This window comes from Panthera leo, chromosome B2 (assembly GCF_018350215.1).
Source record: "Panthera leo isolate Ple1 chromosome B2, P.leo_Ple1_pat1.1, whole genome shotgun sequence".
Lineage (NCBI taxonomy): Eukaryota > Metazoa > Chordata > Mammalia > Carnivora > Felidae > Panthera > Panthera leo.
In genome coordinates, this window is record NC_056683.1 from 66,240,651 (window position 1) to 66,260,537 (window position 19,887).

General features: G+C 37.3%; 1 protein-coding gene across 4 annotated transcripts in view; it reads left to right on the plus strand.

The window, feature by feature from the left end:
- CD109 (CD109 molecule) overlaps positions 1-19,887 on the plus strand; it is a 176,008-nt gene that overhangs the window by 88,550 nt on the left and 67,571 nt on the right. For all 4 annotated transcript variants that reach the window (XM_042939173.1, XM_042939171.1, XM_042939172.1 and 1 more), the window contains 5 exons: positions 10,920-10,959; positions 13,925-14,009; positions 18,505-18,601; positions 18,870-19,011; positions 19,711-19,820. In XM_042939173.1, the coding sequence (XP_042795107.1) occupies positions 10,920-10,959; positions 13,925-14,009; positions 18,505-18,601; positions 18,870-19,011; positions 19,711-19,820 (474 nt within the window). The remainder of the gene's footprint in view (positions 1-10,919; positions 10,960-13,924; positions 14,010-18,504; positions 18,602-18,869; positions 19,012-19,710; positions 19,821-19,887) is intronic.

The following is a 19,887-nucleotide window of genomic DNA, read 5'->3' on the forward strand; positions in this document are numbered from 1 at the left end:
TGGCACTTAGGTTCAATAATTCTCTGTTGAAGGATGGATGAATGAAAGCATTTGTTTTGTTTGCGGTGTAGTTCTGTTAGTTCTGATTCAGTAACGGGGTGGGAACTGGGCATCTCTGTTTATTGAATCTACCACAGTTGATCCCGATGCCTGGCTTGAAAACTCCAAGAGAAATATGTTGCAACTACACTTTAGGCCACAGATGTTTAGACTCTAAACAGGAAAGGAAAGGACAATGTGAATGTTAACAAACATTTCCGTTCTTTTGCACATCTATCATTTCTCCAAGTAGGTCAATATACATCTACTTATGGAGACTTTTATGGATGATACTTTCATTGTGATTTCTTTTTAATTTTTAAGTTATTTGGTAATTTTATGGTAAAAATGAAAGAGGAAAAAGATAAGATGTTAAACAATTCTTGTTCTGTGGGAAAAAGATAGATGTTACACAATTATTGTTCTGTAGGTATTAGGCTTAAGCATAGGATAATTAGTAGGAATCTGAATGAAACTAAAAATATAGAATTTTCTTAATGTACATTAGGTGGGAAGAAATACCAGTCTAAGTAAACACCCAAAGATGATAAGACACAAAACCTACTTTCAAGGAGCTTACAGTCAGGGAAGACTTCATGTAATAATTGGAAAGAGCACTAGGTTGGGAGTTACATGACGTGGGGCCTCATGCTGTGGTCAAGGGACTGTGGACAAGTTCTTTCAGCTCTGGATCTGTTTTCCTCAGCTCTAAAATAAGGAGTTTGGGTCAGAGGACTTGTAAACCTCTTCACATCTTTAAAAATTCCATGCTTCAACTAGATGGAGGTGGAGGGCACTGTAAGACTCAGATGGGGACCGTGGGGGAGAGGTGGAACGAGGTGCGGAGCTAGGTGACAGCAGTAGGGTTGGGAGCAAGCACTTGCCTGGAGTGGAGGCCCTGCAGAGAGTAATAGTTAAAGAGAATGTTGGAAGAGTTTGTGGGTCAAGCTATGGAGCATATTGGATATTAAGCTAATGTTTTAGATTTTATTTTATTTTATTTATTTTATTTTATTAAAAAAAATTTTTTTTTTCAACGTTTATTTATTTTTGAGACAGAGAGAGACAGAGCATGAACAGGGGAGGGGCAGAGAGAGAGGGAGACACAGAATCTGAAACAGGCTCCAGAATGTCAGTGCAGAGCCTGATGTGGGGTTTGAACCCACGGGCCATGAGATCATGACCTGAGCTGAAGTCGGACACCCAACCAACCAAGCCACCCAGGCGCCTCTAGATTTTATTTTGTAGACAGTGGGGGCCTCTAAAAACTTTTATTTTACTTTGAATGTTAATGTTATAAATTTCATATAATACTTCGGAGGACAAAGAAAGCAAAAATCTTATGTGAATGAGTTTCTTATTATAAAAGATATAAAAATTACACTTTTGTTATTTTTCTCTGATTATAAAAGTAACGCATGCCCAATGTAAAAACACCAAAACGTTATTCAGTAGAAAGAATGACATGTTGTCATGATAAACCTCTGAAAAACAACAACAAAAAATGTCATTGATATTTGTTGTCTTGTTGATTTTTGTAGTGTGACATGATTACAGTAGTATTTTAGGAAGATCATAGCATGTGAGGTGATTGAAAGGAGAGGAACTGAAGTCAGGGAGATGCCAGAGGGTTAGTATCATTGCTTAGCAAGTACAGCCTACCTTCTGTGTTAGGTTATAACAGTCTAGTCTGAAGGTAATAGGAGATTGCTTTAGGGGAGCAGCACAAACTAAAGAGGAATCGGTGAATTCAAGAGACACTTTGAAGGAAGATTCATCAGGTTTAGGGACTGATTAGATCGGATTGTGAAAAGGAGAAAGAGAAATTTTAGATGTTATCTATCTATCTATCTATCTATCTATCTCTCTCTCTCTCTCTCTCTCTATCTATTTAAAATGAGAGAGAGAGCAAGATAGTGCGAGTGGGGGATGGGGCAGAGAGGGGGGAGAGAGAGAATCTCAAGCAGGCTCTGTGTGGAGCGTGGATCCCGCAACCCTGGGATCATGACCTGAGCCGAAATCAAGAGTCGGACACTCAACCTACTGAGCTGCCCAAGTGCCCCAAAGGGTGTTAAATTAATTAAATAAGGAGGTCATTAGACTGATGTGGCTGTATTGCCATGGCTGACTACTTATGCAAACCAAAATCTAAGTCTGTGAATGCCTCAAGGTTACAAAATCAAAATGCTAAGGGTAACCAGTCACAAACAGCAAACTAAGGCTTTAAGTTATAGCCAATCACTAATTTCCTTACTTTGCTTCTGCCTTTTCTCTCTAAAAGTTTCTCCCTGAGCTCCTGTTGGTGGAGCATGCCTAACCAATTGTTGGTCAGCACTGCCCAATTCCAATTGAATTCTGTTCACATAAACTCTTAAGATAATTTTATTTTATTTATTTTATTTTACTTTGTTTTATTTTAGAGAGAGAGAGGGAGAGGGAGTGGGGTGTAAGCTTGAGCAGGGGAAGGGCAGAAGGAGAGAGAGAGAGAGAGAGAGAGAGAGAGAGAGAATCTCAAGCAGGCTCCGGGCTCAGTGAGGAGCCCAATTTGAGTCTCATCCCATGGCCCTGGGATCATGACCTGAGCTGAAACCAAGAGTCGGACACTCAACTGACTCAGCCACCCAGGTACCCCAAACTCTTAAAATTTTTAATGTGTTTCAGTTTACCTTTTAACAGAGGTGACCCTGGGATTTTAAGTGTGGGCTCTGGGAGAAATTTGCCCATTACAGGGAAATTTGGGGCTGGAAACTTGGTTTAGGGAAGAGAGATGGGCAGGCTGATCAGAGGGAAATCACTACATTCAGCAGCTAAGCAGGGGAGCCGCCCAAAGCAACAGAGAATGAACAGCCAGGTTTGGAATGAGAGAACCAAGAAAGTACAGGCACAGAGCAGAGCAGAAGGGATTCAGAGAGGGTGGCTACAGCATTAGGTGCTGCAGAAGTCTCCAGGAGAACCAGGCCTGAGAGAGACTCCATAGGCAATTAGCAGAGACAAGGAGCCACCGCTTACTGAGTGCCCTTCCATGCCAGTGACATGGTAGTGGTGGAATCTGGGTGACAGGGGCAATAAAGAGTATAGACAGCTCATTTAAATCTTTTGTTTCTGAGAAGGAGAACATTAATATAGTATGTTGTGGGTACAGCAGCAAAAACACCATATAATTTCATTCCTATTATGGATTAAGGAGACATTTGTAGATCTGTCGAGAACTCTAACCATAACTGTTTCAGTGGGAAATCTTATGAGTCAGAATTGTCGATACCCTCTGCATCCCCAGCCTTTCTTAACATGAACAGTTGGCCTGTTTGGTGTGCCCAGTTATTTGTGTTTGACTGTGAGGTTGAACATGTATAACGTGAAAGGTGCAATACAAAAACCACAGCATTATTTTTTGCCATTTAGTCCTGCTCTTTGGGACACATTCTATCCTATTAGTTGGTTGAAATAAAGGGAAAATCCCACCATTTTTTGAGTTATTTTTTGGTAATAAAAGGTTCTGTCATTTTTGGTTATATCTATACACAAAAATGAGTCTATGTCCAATAACTAATATGTCCGGTCCAATAAAATCAAGTGCTATCTTGTCCCAGCTTGGGTCTTCTCTGGTCTGGCTGCTTCTCCCCGAGTCACTAAGCTGCATTCAACTCCTCCACGATTGAAAGAGGTGGAGGGAAGAGAGACAATGGGTAAAAAATTCTTACCTGATATGTAAAGATGAGTTATATGAATTTGCCAATATTTGTCCTACAAAAATGGCAATTTAACATGGCTCGACATGATACCATTGTCATCTGGCACCAGAACTCTCTGGGCTTGGCAGGTATTTAAAATAAACAACTTCCCTTCATAAAAGTCTTTTGTGGGTTCTTTGGAGCACCCCTACCATTGCTGGGAGGCTTTCCATTTAGTGTCTTTGATGCTTTTAAATTTGTCTCCTCCTCTGGCTGCTCTTCACTTTGTCTTCAGCTCCTAGGCATCTACAGTATACAGTATACCTTCCAGAGGTGCTCTCCCTGTGGGGGCTATTTTTTTTTTTTTTTAATTTGAGAGAGAGAGAGAGAGAGAACACGCTGGGGAGTGGAGCAGAGAGAGAAAGAGAGAGAGAGAGAGAGAGAGAGAGAGAGAGAGAGAGAATCTTAAACAGGCTCTATGCTCAGTACAGAGCCTGATGTGGGGCTTGATCCCACAACCATGGGATCATGACCTGAGCTGAAATCAAGAGTCAGAGGTCAACCAACTGAGCCACCCAGGTGCCCCTGGAGGCTATTTTTGATCAGGACTGAAGACAGCCCCATGGTGGCTCTCTCTTTTTTGCATATCTAGTTGAGGGAAAATGGTCACACTTTCTTTGGTTCTTGCAACTTCAACTTGCAAGAAGTAGGCAACACTTCTTGCAACTCCTAATGCAACACTCTCTATTAGCTTAGCTGTCCGCGTGGCTGGCCAATACCAGTATTTGCTCTAAGGTTGTTCAGGCATGTCAGGTACCTGCCTACTGCCACTGATGTGTGAAAGCACATCAAAAACTTTCTCCTAAAATTCCTTTCTAGTTAATTTCCATCTTGACCCTTTTGGTTAAGTGTTGCAAAACTAGTTTTTTGGAAACCTCCTTTGCAAGTCCTATGTGCTAGAATTGCACCTGTTTGGGACTGTGGATATAGTTGGCATCTATTGTCTTGGGGGACAAAACCAAAACTGAGTCTGAAATAGTTCTATATTTGTTATGTGTGGATTTAGAAAGTTCAGTGCCTTTCTTAACCTTTAAATACAAATTAAATCCAGACACTGGAGATCAGTGCTGAAGCAGACTTTTGGGAAACTTAAACAATCATGTATGAACATAAATGTGCAAACAAAAATCCTTGCTTCTGTTTCTGGCATTTCTTTTTACTCGAGAAGCAAGAGTTGCTAGAAGCTTGCCTGCATGTTAATATATATATATTTTAAATGGTCATATAGTGTGCCATATTCCTTCCAGTTTATTAAAAATAGAAACTCTCTCAAGAGTTGGATGGCTTCGTGGTTAGACAAGGGAAATTCTGTAACTAGAATAGATGTTTTTAGCAATTCACATATCTTTAATTTGCATACAGTCATAACATATTTTAAAGGAACTAGTTAAAATAGTGTATTTTCTCTCTTTTCCCTTTCATTTGATTGATATTCATAACATATACCATCACAACAAATTATTGATTTAGGGATAAGGGGAACAAAGAAATGACAGAGATTACTGAGAATACCTCCTGTTTCTTCTTTTCCATTTCTCCTTTAGAATTTGGTTAGAAAGTCTAATGGAGACAGGCTTACGAGAGTGGATGTAAGTGCTTAAGAGTGGGCTTTGTAAGGGAGTGCTTTCTCCAGGGAACAGTGACCATCTGGGGCAAGTGGAACTGAGAAGATGTGGATGAGTCATGTATTCTTGCACCTGGAAAGGTGTTTGCTTAGAAGACATGCTGCTCAAGTGTTTACTCTTTCAGGTCAGCCTCCTTTAGTTGCTGGCAGAGTGAATGAGCACGAACTATATTTGATGAGCTAGAATAAACATGAAAACTCATTTTGAATCAGATTGTTTCTGTGGAGCTGAAGGAAAATTATTTAGTGAATGAAATTGTGCTTCATACACAAGCTCTGTTTTTTTTTTTTTTTCTTTTCTTTCTTCTCCATGTTTTCAGTTAAGGTTAGTCAATTTAGTTCAGCTAGAATTAGCATAGAACAATTTTACTTTTTAGACTAGCATTCCGCAAACCTTGGCCTACAGGCCAAATCCAGCCCAATGTCTGTTTTTGTAAATAAAGTTTTATTGGAACACAGTCTCATTGTTTCTCAGTGCACAGTTGAATAGTTGCAACAGGGACCATATGGGCTTGTAAAGCCTAAAATGCTTCCTATCTGGCCCTTTATAGAAAAAGTTTGCACATATCTCTTTTATCCTTATGAAAGTACTCAGCATCAGTGTTTTTATGGTTATTTATGACATAAATTTCTATTAGTTTTAAGTGTTTCAGTATCTTCTACCATTCCTGATTATATGTTTTATAAAAATATTTAATAAAAATAACAACTCATTGTGGAAATTGGTATGACCTGATTGCCTAATGGACAATATGTTGAAAATTACAAAATCCATTTTTCTGTTTTTCAAACCCTTTGGACAGTAAAGTAATTTATTTCTTGATTTGCATTTCACCACTTATAAACACCCTGGGAAAACCTCATCTGCTACAAAGCACCCTGTCAGCACTTAGTTACAAAATGATTTTGTGATTTATTGGAACAATTTAAAATGATAGTGAAAAGAAGCACTTTTTTTTTTTTTGCTGCCTTTTCCCCCCAGGTTTCCATGATGTTGGCTTCTTCCACTTGGCATTTATATTCCTTTCAGACACAAGGCGGAGAGTTAAGGTTACTCTATGGGCCATTTCACAAATGGCTGAGTCTTGTCAGTGTTGTCTGATTCTTCATATGAGAAGGTTATTTCAATTTCTGGCAGGAGATACTGTGTGATAATTGAGGCCAATCTAAAGAGCCCCATAAGAACCAGCCTAGGGACAAAATCAATTTGTTCATTTTATACATACATTCATTCAACAAACCTTGAAGGCATGCTGAATAGGTGCTGTGTTCCCAAAAATTTCATAGTCTGTTATAGGAGATGGATATGAAGCAGATAATTGTATTGTGGTAAGTAAAATGATGGAGTTACATACAAGTTATTATGGGAGGGAACCATATCTAACCTAATATGGGGAAAGGTGAAAAGGTCCCTGGAGGAGGCTAAATGCAGTTAAAGAAGTCCAGGACATTTTGTAGGACATTTGGATAGAAATGTCCAGAAAGTGGATTTGAGTCTGAATCTTTGGGCTGAGGTATAGGCTAGAGATAAAGATTTAGGTTTCTTTAGTATAGAGATGGCAGTTAAAACCATGAGAGTTGATGAGCTCACTTAAGGGTCTGGAGAATTAGAACAGTATTGGGCTCAGGGTGGGTAGGGCCAACATTTCGGGAGCAGAAAGAGGGACCACTAAGGACGGAAGGAAGGAGTCAGAAAGATCCTTAAGAGTATCAAGAGAACTCTTGTGTTGGGTTGGCACTTCATGGGGTAAACTATAAAGGATAAAAAATTATTCAGCATGAAGCTGGCCATCAAAGAACTTTCAGGAAGATAAACTACATACCTATTTATGATACACTTTTTACAGGGTAAAAAGGGACAGAAGGAAGGACTAAAGAACATTGAGGCTTAGAGTGCTGAGATTGCTTTTAGATTGGGGATTCAGGGAATATTTGAACTATGTCTTGGAAAATGAGTAGAGATGGAAGTATGTGTGGGTCTAGCATAGGAGAGACTAAGAGACAAAGCACAATGCATGAAACTGCAGGACACTGTCAGTCTTGCATTATTGCTCTTTACTATGTGTATCTCCATCTCTCAATTGACACTCCTATGCTGAGGACTGTAATTTGTCTTTACATAGCCTCATGTAGTATTTTTCATGTAGTACTCACTTAGTGTTTGCGATATATTTAACTTGACAGAGACATCATCGTTATAAAATTACTTATTCTGTAGACTCACCTGCTGACCTTAGTAATAAAGCAAAAATTAAAGACTAGAATTCTTTAAAAAATTTTTTTTTTAATTTTAGAGAGAGAGAGAGAGACGTAGAGAGAGAGAACACGAGTCGGGGAGAGGGGCAGAGGGAGAGAGAGAGCATCTTAAGCAGGCTCCATGCTCAGCACAGAGCCAGATGAGGGGCTTGATCCCATGAAACTGGGATCATGACCTTGGCCCAAATGAGGAGTCAGATGCTCAACCAACTGAACCATGCAGGCACCCCTAAGGACTAGATTTCTTATGTTTGTAAGTAAAATAGGCAATACAGGTAGATCACCTTCTTGATTTGATTTTTGAGGATGAGAAATTAGAATTTATAACTGAACTAAATACATGTATTTTATAACATTCCTATATAGGGCATGAAAACAATTTAAAATACAAGCCACAAATCTGTAGATTATTAAGACTTTGATCAACACAATTTCTTTGGGATCTACTTTATTTATTATTATTTTTTTTAAGTAAATGAAAATTTGTTTTTTTCCTTTTATTTTTATTTATTATTATTTTTTAAATTTAAATTCTATTTAGTTAACATACAGGACAATACTGGTTTTAGTAGCAGAATTCAGTGATTCATCACTTACTTATAACACCAAATGCTTATTGTAGTAAGTGCCCTTCTTAGCACCCATCACCCATCTACCCTATCTCCTACCTCCCTCCCTCTGTCAACCCTCAGCTTGTTCTCTATCATTAAGAGTCTCTTATGGTTTGTTTCCCTTTCTTCTCTTTCCCACTTTCCCATATGTTCATCTGTTTTGTTTCTTAAATTACACATAGGAGTGAAATCATATGGTATTTTTCTCTGACTGACTTATTTTCCTTAGCATAATACACTCTAACTCGATCTACATTGTTGCAAATGGCAAGATTTCATTGTTTTTGATGGCTAAGTAATAGTCCATTGTGCGTGCATATATATATATATATATATATACACACATACATACACATATATATATATATATATATATATATATATATATATATATATACCAGATCTTCTTTATCCATTCTTTAGTTGGTGGACACTTGGGCTCTTTTGGTAGTTTGGCTGTTGTTGATAATGCTGCAGTAAACATCAGGGTGCATGTACCCCTTTGAATCTGTATTTTTTTAATCCTTTGGGTAAATACCTAGGACTGCAATTGCTAGATCATAGGGTAGTTCTATTTTTAATTTTTTGAGAAACCTCTATTCTGTTTTCCAGAGTGGCTGCACCAGTTTGCATTCCCATCAACAGTGCAAGAGTGTTCCCCTTTCTCTGCATTCTTGCCAGCATCTGTTGTTTCCTGAGTTATTAATTTTAGCCATTCTGAGAGGTGTGAGGTGGTATCTCATTGTGCTTTTGACTTGTATTTCCCTATGATGAGTGATGTTGAGCATCTTTTCATGTGTCTGTTGGCCATCTGGATGTCTTTTTTGGAAAAGTGTTTATTCATGTCTTCTGCCCATTTCTTCACTGGATTATTTGTTTTTTGGGTGTTGAGTTTGATAAGTTCTTTATGGATTTTGGATACTAACCCTTTATCTGATATGTCATTTGCAAATATCTTCTCCCATTCTGTTGGTTGCCTTTTAGTTTTGTTGGTTGTTTCCTTCACTGTGCAGAAGCTTTTTATCTGGATGAGGTCCCAATAATTCATGTTTGCTTTTGTTCTCTTGCCTCTGGCGAAGTTGGCTGCCTGTCCTCATCTAGGATTTTGATGGTTTCCTGTGTCACATGTAGGTCTTTCATCCATTTTGAATTTATTTTTGTGTATGATGTAATAAAGTGGTCCAGTTTCATTCTTCTGCATGTCGCCATCCCGTTTTCCCAGCACCATTTGTTGGAGACTGTCTTTTTTCCGTTGGGTGTCATTTCCTGCTTTGTCAAAGATTAGGGATCTACTTTAAGTGATATCATCAAAACCAAGTTTCAGACAGTTATTTTGTTAGCATATAAGTAGTTACATTTGTTTTATACTTTGCAATGAACTCTATCCATCTTTTAGGATTAAGAAACAACTTGGTGTACGGTTGCTTGATTAACCAAGGATGATTTTTAAAAAACTAGTATTTTGTAGCTGCATCTGTGTATTTGCTTTGATAAACATAGGGAATCAGATTTAGAATACAATTTTTTTTTAAGTTTATTTATTTTGAGAGAGATAGTGTGCGGGCCCTTGTATATGAGTGGGGAAGGGGCAGAGAGAGAGAATCCCAAGCAGGCCCACGTTCAGCATGGAGCCCTATGTGGGGCTTGATCTCATAACTGTGAGATCATGACCTGAGCCAAAATCAACAGTTGTATGCTTAACTGACTAAGCTACTCAGGCAACCCTAGAATACAAATTTTATTTTTGGAACTCCTTAGCTATTTTGAAGAGGTTCTATTTAATGTGTTAATCATAGATTTAGAGTGTACAGAAATATGGGGAATTAGAAAAAATGATATAATAATAGGCCACATGTTTTCTTGTTGATCTTGGAAAAGGAAATAATTAACAATATTTGTTAAAATAGGGTAGAATGCAGTGTTTTAGGAGTTGGATTAGAAAATAATCCAAGGAATTTGAAAGGTAGAAGATGTTGGCCCATGATGATTTTGTATTTTTGATTATGTGTAAATACTTGAATTATGTGTAACTTTATACATTGATTTTTTTTTGAGAGTTATATTCAGAACAAATCTGAAGTCATAGTTTGACATGTGTTATTCTTGCTTCGTAAATTCCTAAACTATCTAATTTAGTGTTCATTTTACAAATGATGGAAGTCAAATTAAGCAATTTGTTCAAATGCAGTGAAATATAGGTAGGTCATTTTTTTAAAATAATTTTTTTGTAATATTTATTTATTTATTTTTTGAGGGGAGTAGCAGAGAGAGAGGGAGACACAAAATCCAAAGCAGGCTTCAGGCTCTGAGCTTTCAGCACAGAGCCTGACGTGCGACTCAAACCCACAGACCATGAGATCATGACCTGAGCCGAGTTTGGATGCTTAACCGACTGAGCCACCCAGGTGCCCCGAAACAGGCCATCTTTTTATGATAGTAAATTGACAAGAAAAAATCAAGAAATCTCATAGGCTTCATGTTGTGGATGACTAAAAATAAACTTCCAGAAATTAAAATAAACTGTTTTGCTCATTAAATCATTATAAACACAGTTAAAAATAATTTTCTGAATCTTTTTAATACAGGTAAGTAAGCAAGCAAAATAAGTAAATAAGAACTCACATGTTTTCTTGTCTTTTTTTTTCTTCCTCCCAATAGGACCAGACATATTATCAATCATTTCAGGTTTCAGAATATGGTAAGAGTTCTTCAGTTTATTTTGAAGGAAAAAAATATTTGTTACTTTTCACAGAGATAAGAGAAATTTCTAAGAGATATGTTATTTAAAGTAAAAATCCTAGTGAAAGTAAAATCCTGGTGTTTCTTACAGACCTAATTTATTTTTTTTCTTTTTTAAAAGATATAAAAGGTCGTTGTAAAGAAAAAAAAGTAGGAAACAGATCACCTATAGTCTCATTATATGGTCTCTCTTATGCATAATTTTTCTTTTTTGTACTTGGTTGTGATCTTAACATATTTAAAGATTTGTAATTTTTAAAAACATAACATTAGTTATTTCCCATATTTTTCATTTGGTCAGCTTTGGTAAAGACAATCTGTTTAATTGGTAAATCTGTTTTGCCAATTGGTAAAACTGTTTAATTTGAGTAAATACTCTTCTTGCAGCTGTCATGTTTATATCACAGTCATGCACAGATAAAAACAGTGTGGCCCAACTATTTCGTTGGTGGTTGGAGGGGAAGGAAAGATGAGCATGAAAGTATAGGATCTCACTATTAGTTATAACTTGAATGGCTATTTTGAGGTTACACATGAGCTTTTTCATTTGATTTGTGTCACTTTTTGACATTGTGTCTCATTCAGGGAATAGAAATTCTGGAAAGTAGTTTGTTTACACTTTTGTGGCTCAGGCTCCACATATCTTATATAGCACTGTCACTTCCTAAGTCTCATGATCCCCTAGAACAGGGGTCAGCAAATTTTTTTTTTCTAGAAAGGGCCAGATATTGGGGCGCCTGAATGGCTCAGTCGGACAAGTGTCCGACTTCAACTCAGGTCAGAGCCTCACGGTACGTGAGTTCAAGCCCTGCATTGGGCTCTCTGCTGTCAGCGCACAGCCTACTTAGGATTCTCTGTCTCCCTCTCTCTCTGCCCCTCCCCTGCTAATGCTTTCTCTCTCAAAAATAAATAAAACTTAAAAAAAAAAGAAGGGCCAAATAGTAATAGGTTTTGTGGGCCATAGGTCTCTGTCATAACTATTCAACTTTGCTATTGCAGCAGGAAGCAACCATAACAATATGTGAGTGAATGTGGCTGTGATCTAGAAAAATTTTATTTATAGACACAGAAATTAAATTTTCCTATAATTTTCACGTCATAAAATATTTGTCTTTTGATTTTTTCCAACAAATTAAAAATGTAAAAACTATTCTTAGCTCATGCTGGTTATCATTTACTGCCCCCTAATCTGTAACTGTGTTGTTCACTTTGGGGGTCACTTACCACATGTAGCTATTGAGTGCTTGAAGTGTGGCTAGTCCAAGTGGAGATGTGCTCTAAGTGGGTAAAAGACCAAATTTTGAAGACTTAGTACAAAAAGAAGAAAGGAAAAGAGCTCATTAATAATAACTTTTTATATCGAGTACATGTTGAAATGATAATATTTTCGGCATGTGGCATTAAATAAAATGTTACAAAAATTAACTTAACCTGCTTCTTTTTACTTCTTAAATGTGGCTACTAGAAATTTAAAATTATACGTGGCTCACATTTTATTTATTTTGGAGAGCCCTGACCTAAAAGAATAAATCAGAGGTGGCCAAGGTTTTTATAGACTATTTTTTAACTTTATTTTTTATTTTTAAAAAATGTTTATTTATTTTGAGAGAGAGAGAGAGAGGAAGCAGGGGAAGGGCAGAGAAAGAGGGAAAGAGAATCCCGAGCAGGCTCTGCACTGTCAGCACAGAGCCCAACGTGGGGCTCAAACCCAAGAGCTGTGAGATCATGACCTAAGCCTGTATCAAAAGTCTGAGGCGTAAGTAACTGAGCTACCCAGGCGCCCCTAGGCTATTTTCATTTCACATAGAGGTGGTGCTGGGTGGTTATATGTTGTTGAATTGGATATGATAGAGGTGGGGAATTGATTGCCAACCTATGATGTTTGAGGAGGGGACATCAGAATTCTTTATTCTAAGGAAATTCCACTTCTGAGAGGATCGTGTGGCTCTTTTGGCTTTCCTGGCCTTTTTTGGCTTTCTTGACAGACTAAGGGCCTTTGGCCTGGTTTGGAGCTGGAGGTCTGATCTATATTGTTGATGCATTGGTCTCCTTGATACTTTTCTTATATTAATTGAATGGTGGGATGCTTTGTAATGAGACTGATCTATTTCTTCTTCATAGCTAGTGAAGTTAGAGAAAAACATTTCTATTAGACTGGAAGGATACAAAATTTTTTTTACTCTGATGGTATGCTTTATATCAAATAGTGTTCGTATTTGTAAAATATCTCATATCTTGATTATATAAAGCTGACCAAAGTGGAGGTTTTTAGCTTTGGGATTGCCAAAAGGAATCACTGTCACACAGGAAGCATCATTACTTTGTAGCTATATCTTAGTGATTAACTTAGAAATTCTACTACATAACTTTCTCTTCATAGCAATTCATTACATTAGATTGTCACAAGATTTGCCTTTGATTGCCTCAAAAAATAAAGATTCTGCATGGCTGCATATGTAGCACACGTAGAGGGAGAGTCTTGAGGCCCCAAGATGTGCTTTTAGTAACCAAGTTGGAGAATGGTCCTAGGGAAGGGGCTGTGGTAGAAGCACATGTGATGTGCAAGTATTTTAATACACCGTAAGGCAGCACTGATGGGTGATGGTTGAATGAATGCCTGGTCTCCCAGCATTCAGAGCCTTAGCATCTAGGGTTCTGGATACAATTTAGATTCTATTGATGAGAAGCTTCCACTGACACAAGCGTCCTCACCAACTGGCCCCCACTGTCACTGTCCATCACCAGCCTTGTAAGGGTGAACTGCAGTGCTTTTCATCTGTGTTAATGTGTGTTTGGATTCTAAGGAATCTAGGTTCAAAGAGTACGGATTGTTGACTCCTTTAGAACTATTTAGTCTTTATTTTGTTAAGCTAAAAATGATAGTAAAATAGATTAAGATATTTATCCTTGCTTCTCTTTTCCAGTATTACCAAAATTTGAAGTTACTTTGCAGACACCATTATACTGTTCTTTGAATTCTAAGAGCTTAAATGGTACTGTCACAGCAAAGTAAGTATCATTTTTTTTTATGGATAATGCTCTTATAAAACTGTCTGACAGAGAGCTCATTATATACTCCAGAGTGTTAGCACAATGTTCTGCTTATTAAAATACCCCAATGGGCAGGAAACAAATATCTGTATTAAATAATTAAGCATGGAACATGTCTGCACAGTTCTTTGCACCCATCTGTCTGCTTCCAAGCTGATCCAGTCCTAAAATATTTCCCATGAACAACTGTCTTTCTCAGATGAGTCAGGGGATCTATATTATAGATTGTTCCAGATTAAAAAAGAAAGTTGTATCTTTATTCTTAATTCAGCTGACATAGAGGATAGAGGCTACTTACCTCTTCTTTTAAAAAAAATTTTTTTTTAATGTTTATTTATTTTTGAAGGACAGAGACAGAGCACAAGCAGGGAAGGAGCAGAGAGAGAGAGGGAGACACAGAACACGAAACAGGCTCCAAGCTCTGAGCTGTCAGCACAGAGCCTGATGCAGGGCTCAAACCCTGTGAGACTGAGATTATGACCTGAGCCAAAGTCAGATGCTCAACTGACTGAGCCACCCAGGCCCTCCTACTTACTTCTTTTTTTTTTTTTTTTTTCTTTTTTGATAGAGAGAGAGGGTGCAAGTGAGCCAGGGGCAGAGAGAGAGAGGGAGACAGGGAGAGAGAAAGAGAGAAGTGGGACTCACCCAAAGTGGGGCTCGAGCTCACCTGATGTGGACTCAAACTCATGAACAGTGAGATCATGCATGACCTGAGCCCAAGTCACATGCATAACAACTGAGCCATCTAGGCACCCTACCTCTTCTTAAATCCTAATTTTTTTTTTTTTTTCTATCAACAATGGAGGTTGAATCATGGGGGAGGGATTTGGTTGTCTTATTGCAGTTAGCAAATGAGTAAATAGTTCACACTCCTCATCATTTCAGCAGATGTACACAGAGAGATTCCAACCCCCCCCCCCCCCCCCCCCCCCCCGCCATATGACAGATGTATCATGGCGCTCATGATTTTGATCCGGTGGCTCGGACAGATCGCATTTCGTTTTACTAAGGCAAAAAGCATCCTCAGAGTCCCAGACTAGTGGTTCTCAAAAAGTGTGTGGGCTGGGCTTATTCCAGGACTGACCTTCTGTAGCTCTCACTTTTGATGGGTCAGTAGCTGTGCTTTGGTTTCTGAAATGTATTTAGTTTCAGACTTTATTTGTAATATCTCATAGACACTAGACTCCCTCTTACTGCTTGCTCATCACCATATTCCTCTCTTGGTGAGGATTTGTGACAGTGGCAATGATGGGCGTGAGTCTCCTGTGGAAGCAGCCCACAGACAAAACATTCTGAGGACCTCTGCTTCAGATTTTATTTGTCAAAAAAAACCACGTGAAAACCATGCAACACACAAAGGCAAAAATGTGTCTACAATTTATATACAACTTAGTTTTCTGCCTGTGTTCAACTAAGAGGTGGCTTGCAATATGAATTTGGGTACCATGGATGGACTTATGGTTTAGAAAACACATAAATGCCTGCATTTTACATAATTATTATCCTGCCCTTGATCTTAGCTAAAGGCTAAGGATTCTGTCTGGGTTTTATTTTGAGTTTCTTGACTAGTGTTTATAAAACAGTGAGTACAAATCTACACAGACCATCAGGGTCCTTGCGGATTAGGTTGAGTATGGATGCCTTCTTTGCTTCTGTTTCTGGTTTTCCAAGGGCTGTGCCAGGGATTCACTACAATCAGTTAGAACAGTGATTCTTAAACTCTGCTAACTCTTCAGAAAGTTTTATATATAATTTTAGGGAGTGTGGGTCTCTTGACACCCTCCTCCCCGCTAGTGTAGTAAGAACCCTTACAGGAGCATCTCTTTACTTGCTAGAGGGGATGCTGCTGATTCATGAATCGCTTAATAAAACCAATTAGATTAAAAAAAAAAAAGAACCCTTGTAGTTTTATCCTGATTCTTGTTTGTTAAGCCTCTTTGAAATACTAATGCCTGAGAACAGCATGACCATAGTGATGGCCCCTAGTATTTCTTTAGCATTCACCACATTGTACTCACATCATTTTCGTTAGTATGCGTATCAGCCAAGGTTCGACCGGAAAAGTAGAGCCAGTAGAAGATATATATTAAGAGATTGTTGCAAGGAATTGGCTTACATAATTGTGGGAGGCTGGCTTACATTCACATTGAGGATATACTGTATATCTTTGCAACAGATTAAGGAAATCTTTTGACCAGCTGAGTCTTTTATCAGTCTATAAAAATTGGCATAGGCCTATTCTATAAATACTGTGTCCCAGAAAAGATGGAAATGATGATGGGGATGATGATCCTATGAGCAGATGCTAAACAGTTTGGGCTTTCTTTTGCTAGTAGCCATCTGTCCCATCGAGGCATAGTTAATGTAAAGAGCATTGCTGGAAATTTCCCAGAGAAGGTTAACAGTCTTTTTTTTTTTTTCTTTTGAAATCTTTAATTGATATGAATAAAAATCTGCATTTGTTTATTAGCTTTGATGTGAACATCTGCTCACTATTCCCACCTCATTAAAATAAATAATGGACTCTTTTCTGCTAACCACAGAAAGTTCTAGAGGACTGTAAAGAAAATAACATAGCACACATCTAGTTATTTCTGTATATTCTGCAGACAGTAAAATTAAAAAAATATTCTTTAATCTAAAGTTTATTTAAATGTATTTATTATTTGATGAATTGAGACATTTGTATCCTGGAAATGACATGGAAAAAAAAGTGGGAGAAAAATTGATAGGCTCAATTTTTTATGTATCATTTTGTAAATCTTTTGTCCTATGGCTTTTTAAAAAAAATCCTTGTTTTGTTAATGATACGGTCCTAGAATATGTGTGATTTGCTTTTTTAAATGTTGCCAAACTATTATTTTCTGAATCATTAGTTTATTCCAAATGCTTCCAGATTTATTTAGGACAATAACTGTCAGTATCCTTGTTTCCCAATTATTATGATTAACTTAGGGTGTAGAAAGCTAAATCTGCTTGACATTTAAACAACAAAAAAAAAAATTTGTGTCTGAGAATACCTTAAATTATGTCTGGATTTTCAAGCCCCCTGTACGATCATGTGATATAACTCTTTTACAGTATTATGTCCCGGTATCCTAGTTATTCATTTATTTAGTCTTTAACAAGGCACAAAGCGATACTACGTTTGAGGACTCTCTTTTGAATGAATGAACTGGTGCTGAAGTTGCTGAGCAGGATTTCCACTAACTTTACTGTCTTCATTTGGGTGATACATTTGAAAATGGATTTATTTTATTCTCTTTAATTTGGAATGTGCTATATTTTACCATTGGCTTTTGAGTTGAGTTGATCCAGATGAGGGGCTGTTTCCATGTTCAACTAATGGATTCAGGAAACAGGAGTTTACTGTTAGATTTATAGAGTGCAAAGCAAAATTGACTTCCGTGTTTGGCCGAGCATTTATTACACAATAGAGATGGAAGGAACCCAGGAAACACATTTTAAAAAAAGCTTTCTGGCAGTAAAATGGTTTACCAAAGACTGCCTCTCTGTTTCACATGAAGAGATTTCCCATCATTAGAGGAATAAAATTAATACATGGAACGTAAAGCAGCAGAGATGAGAGTTGATTCAAGAAGATAATTTTGGTACTATGGGTAAAGAAAATGACTCTTCTTTTACATTTTTCTGCAAAAATTCAAGTTTTGATAGCCATGAGCATATTTTGGTGCTCCAGTATGTTCGGTCTAGTAAACCCTCCTGGTTAATATCGGAACGTGCAACAATGGGCCTTGGGCGATTGAAATTTCAACTAACATTTAAAAATGTTCAAAAGCTGCGACGTGTCCTGGGCACACAGTTAATGGGCCAGTTCAGACTTATAGGAATAAAACATTTCGTGATTCAAAAAAGATCTTTGGACAGGAAACTGTCACTTGCAGTTATGATTAGATTTTCTGGAGTCTCTAAAATGGTTAGAGGTAAAGTATGTATTATGAACGGTTTTGAAGTATTGTAGTTAAAAGTCTTCTCATTTTGGAGACTTAGTTTCAAGGTTCACTATTTATTAAGGATATTCCAAGCTATGTTTACTTTTAAAAATTTGCAGTGAGAGTATCTTTAAAAATATAATTCTTTTTTTTTTTTTTTTTTAAATTTTTTTTTCTTAACATTTATTTATTTTTGAGACAGAGAGAGACAGAGCATGAACAGGGGAGGGGCAGAGAGAGAGGGAGACACAGAATCCGAAACAGGCTCCAGGCTCTGAGCTGTCGACACAGAGCCTGACACGGGACTCGAACTCACGGACCGTGAGATCATGACCTGAGCCGAAGTCGGACGCTTAACCGACCAAGCCACCCAGGCGCCCCTAAAAATATAATTCTTTTAAGTTGCATTGCCAGTGTATGCTGTTGAAAGTAATATTTTCATGTGCTATTTTGAGAATATCAAGTTGAAAATGTAGAAAAAACCATTTATTATTTTTCAGGTATACATACGGGAAGCCAGTGAAAGGAGATGTAACACTTACATTTTTACCTTTATCCTTTTGGGGCAGGAAGAAAAATATTACGAAAAATTTTAAGGTAACTTCTGCAGAGATCTTATAACTTCAAATGGGGAAACACAATAAGTGATAATTTTTATAGAAATAAGATTTAATACTGAATTAAGAAAAAATTGAATGTAATAAAATCAAGAGTTTTCTAGCATTGGACAAATGAGAATTTACCCTTTTATAGTGATTAAAATGGAACCAGAACTATCAAATTTTTGTGACTTAGTTTGAGTTTTATTTCTAAAATTTGAATTGCTAAAGTGAAGAGTAAAATTGAATTATTTTAAACAAAACAGATAAATGGATCTGCAAACTTCTCTTTTAATGATGAAGAAATGAAGAAAGTAATGGATTTTTCAGAAGGGTTTTCTGAATACATGTATCTGTCTTCCCCTGGGCCGGTGGAAATTTTAGCCACAGTGACAGAATCACTTACAGGTTTGTAGACTTTGAAGCGAAGGTAAAGTTATTTACAAGGTGCTCTTCTCTCTTCTTATTATAACTAGCACATTCATTTGGGGTCCTTTGTAAAGATGCTACTTAATGCTGAATGTGTCATGACTATTAATTAATGTCTCTTGCAGAATGTTTTCATAAGGAAGGGGAACTTATTTTCTATGACAGTCTATCTTTCAACCACATGTAATAGGTATTTGTAATTTTCTCCACTTCTGCTCTTTCTTTTCAACCTGAAAACTACATAAACTATTCAGCTGACTAACCATCTTCTGTTTTGTTTTGTTTTTTCTTAATCATTTAACATCTTCTGAGCTCTTGTCTGCTCATGAGCAATTTTCTCTCTCAGTAATAAAATAAGAGTTAATTACTTGGATCTTTCTGTTGCTATCAACAGCTTTCACCAAACTCCAAAAGAGCAAAAGGTGATTCAGTCAAGGCCTTCATTTTTAGTGTACATGTTGTGGGTGGACATAGCAGTAATGGCGCTCAGGAGGGGTCCATGGAGGATGTAATAGAACTGTATAGTTCTCTTCATGGCCAAGCCAGTATGGGAATGAGGCTTCTGTGCCCTGATACCTTAGCTTCTTGGAGAAGTAGCTTAGATAGAGAAATTTGATGCATAGAAGCTGTTCGTGAAGTGTAACATTTACTTTCTAAATGGTGCAATTTCCAAAACAGGTATCTCAAGAAATGCAAGCTCTAATGTATTTTTCAAGCAACATGATTACATCATTGAGTTTTTTGATTATGCTACTGTCTTGAAGCCATCTCTGAACTTTACAGCCACTGTAAGTTGGCATGTTTATTAATGATCTAAAGCAGTAAGTTCAGTTTAATGAAATAGAATGGCAGATA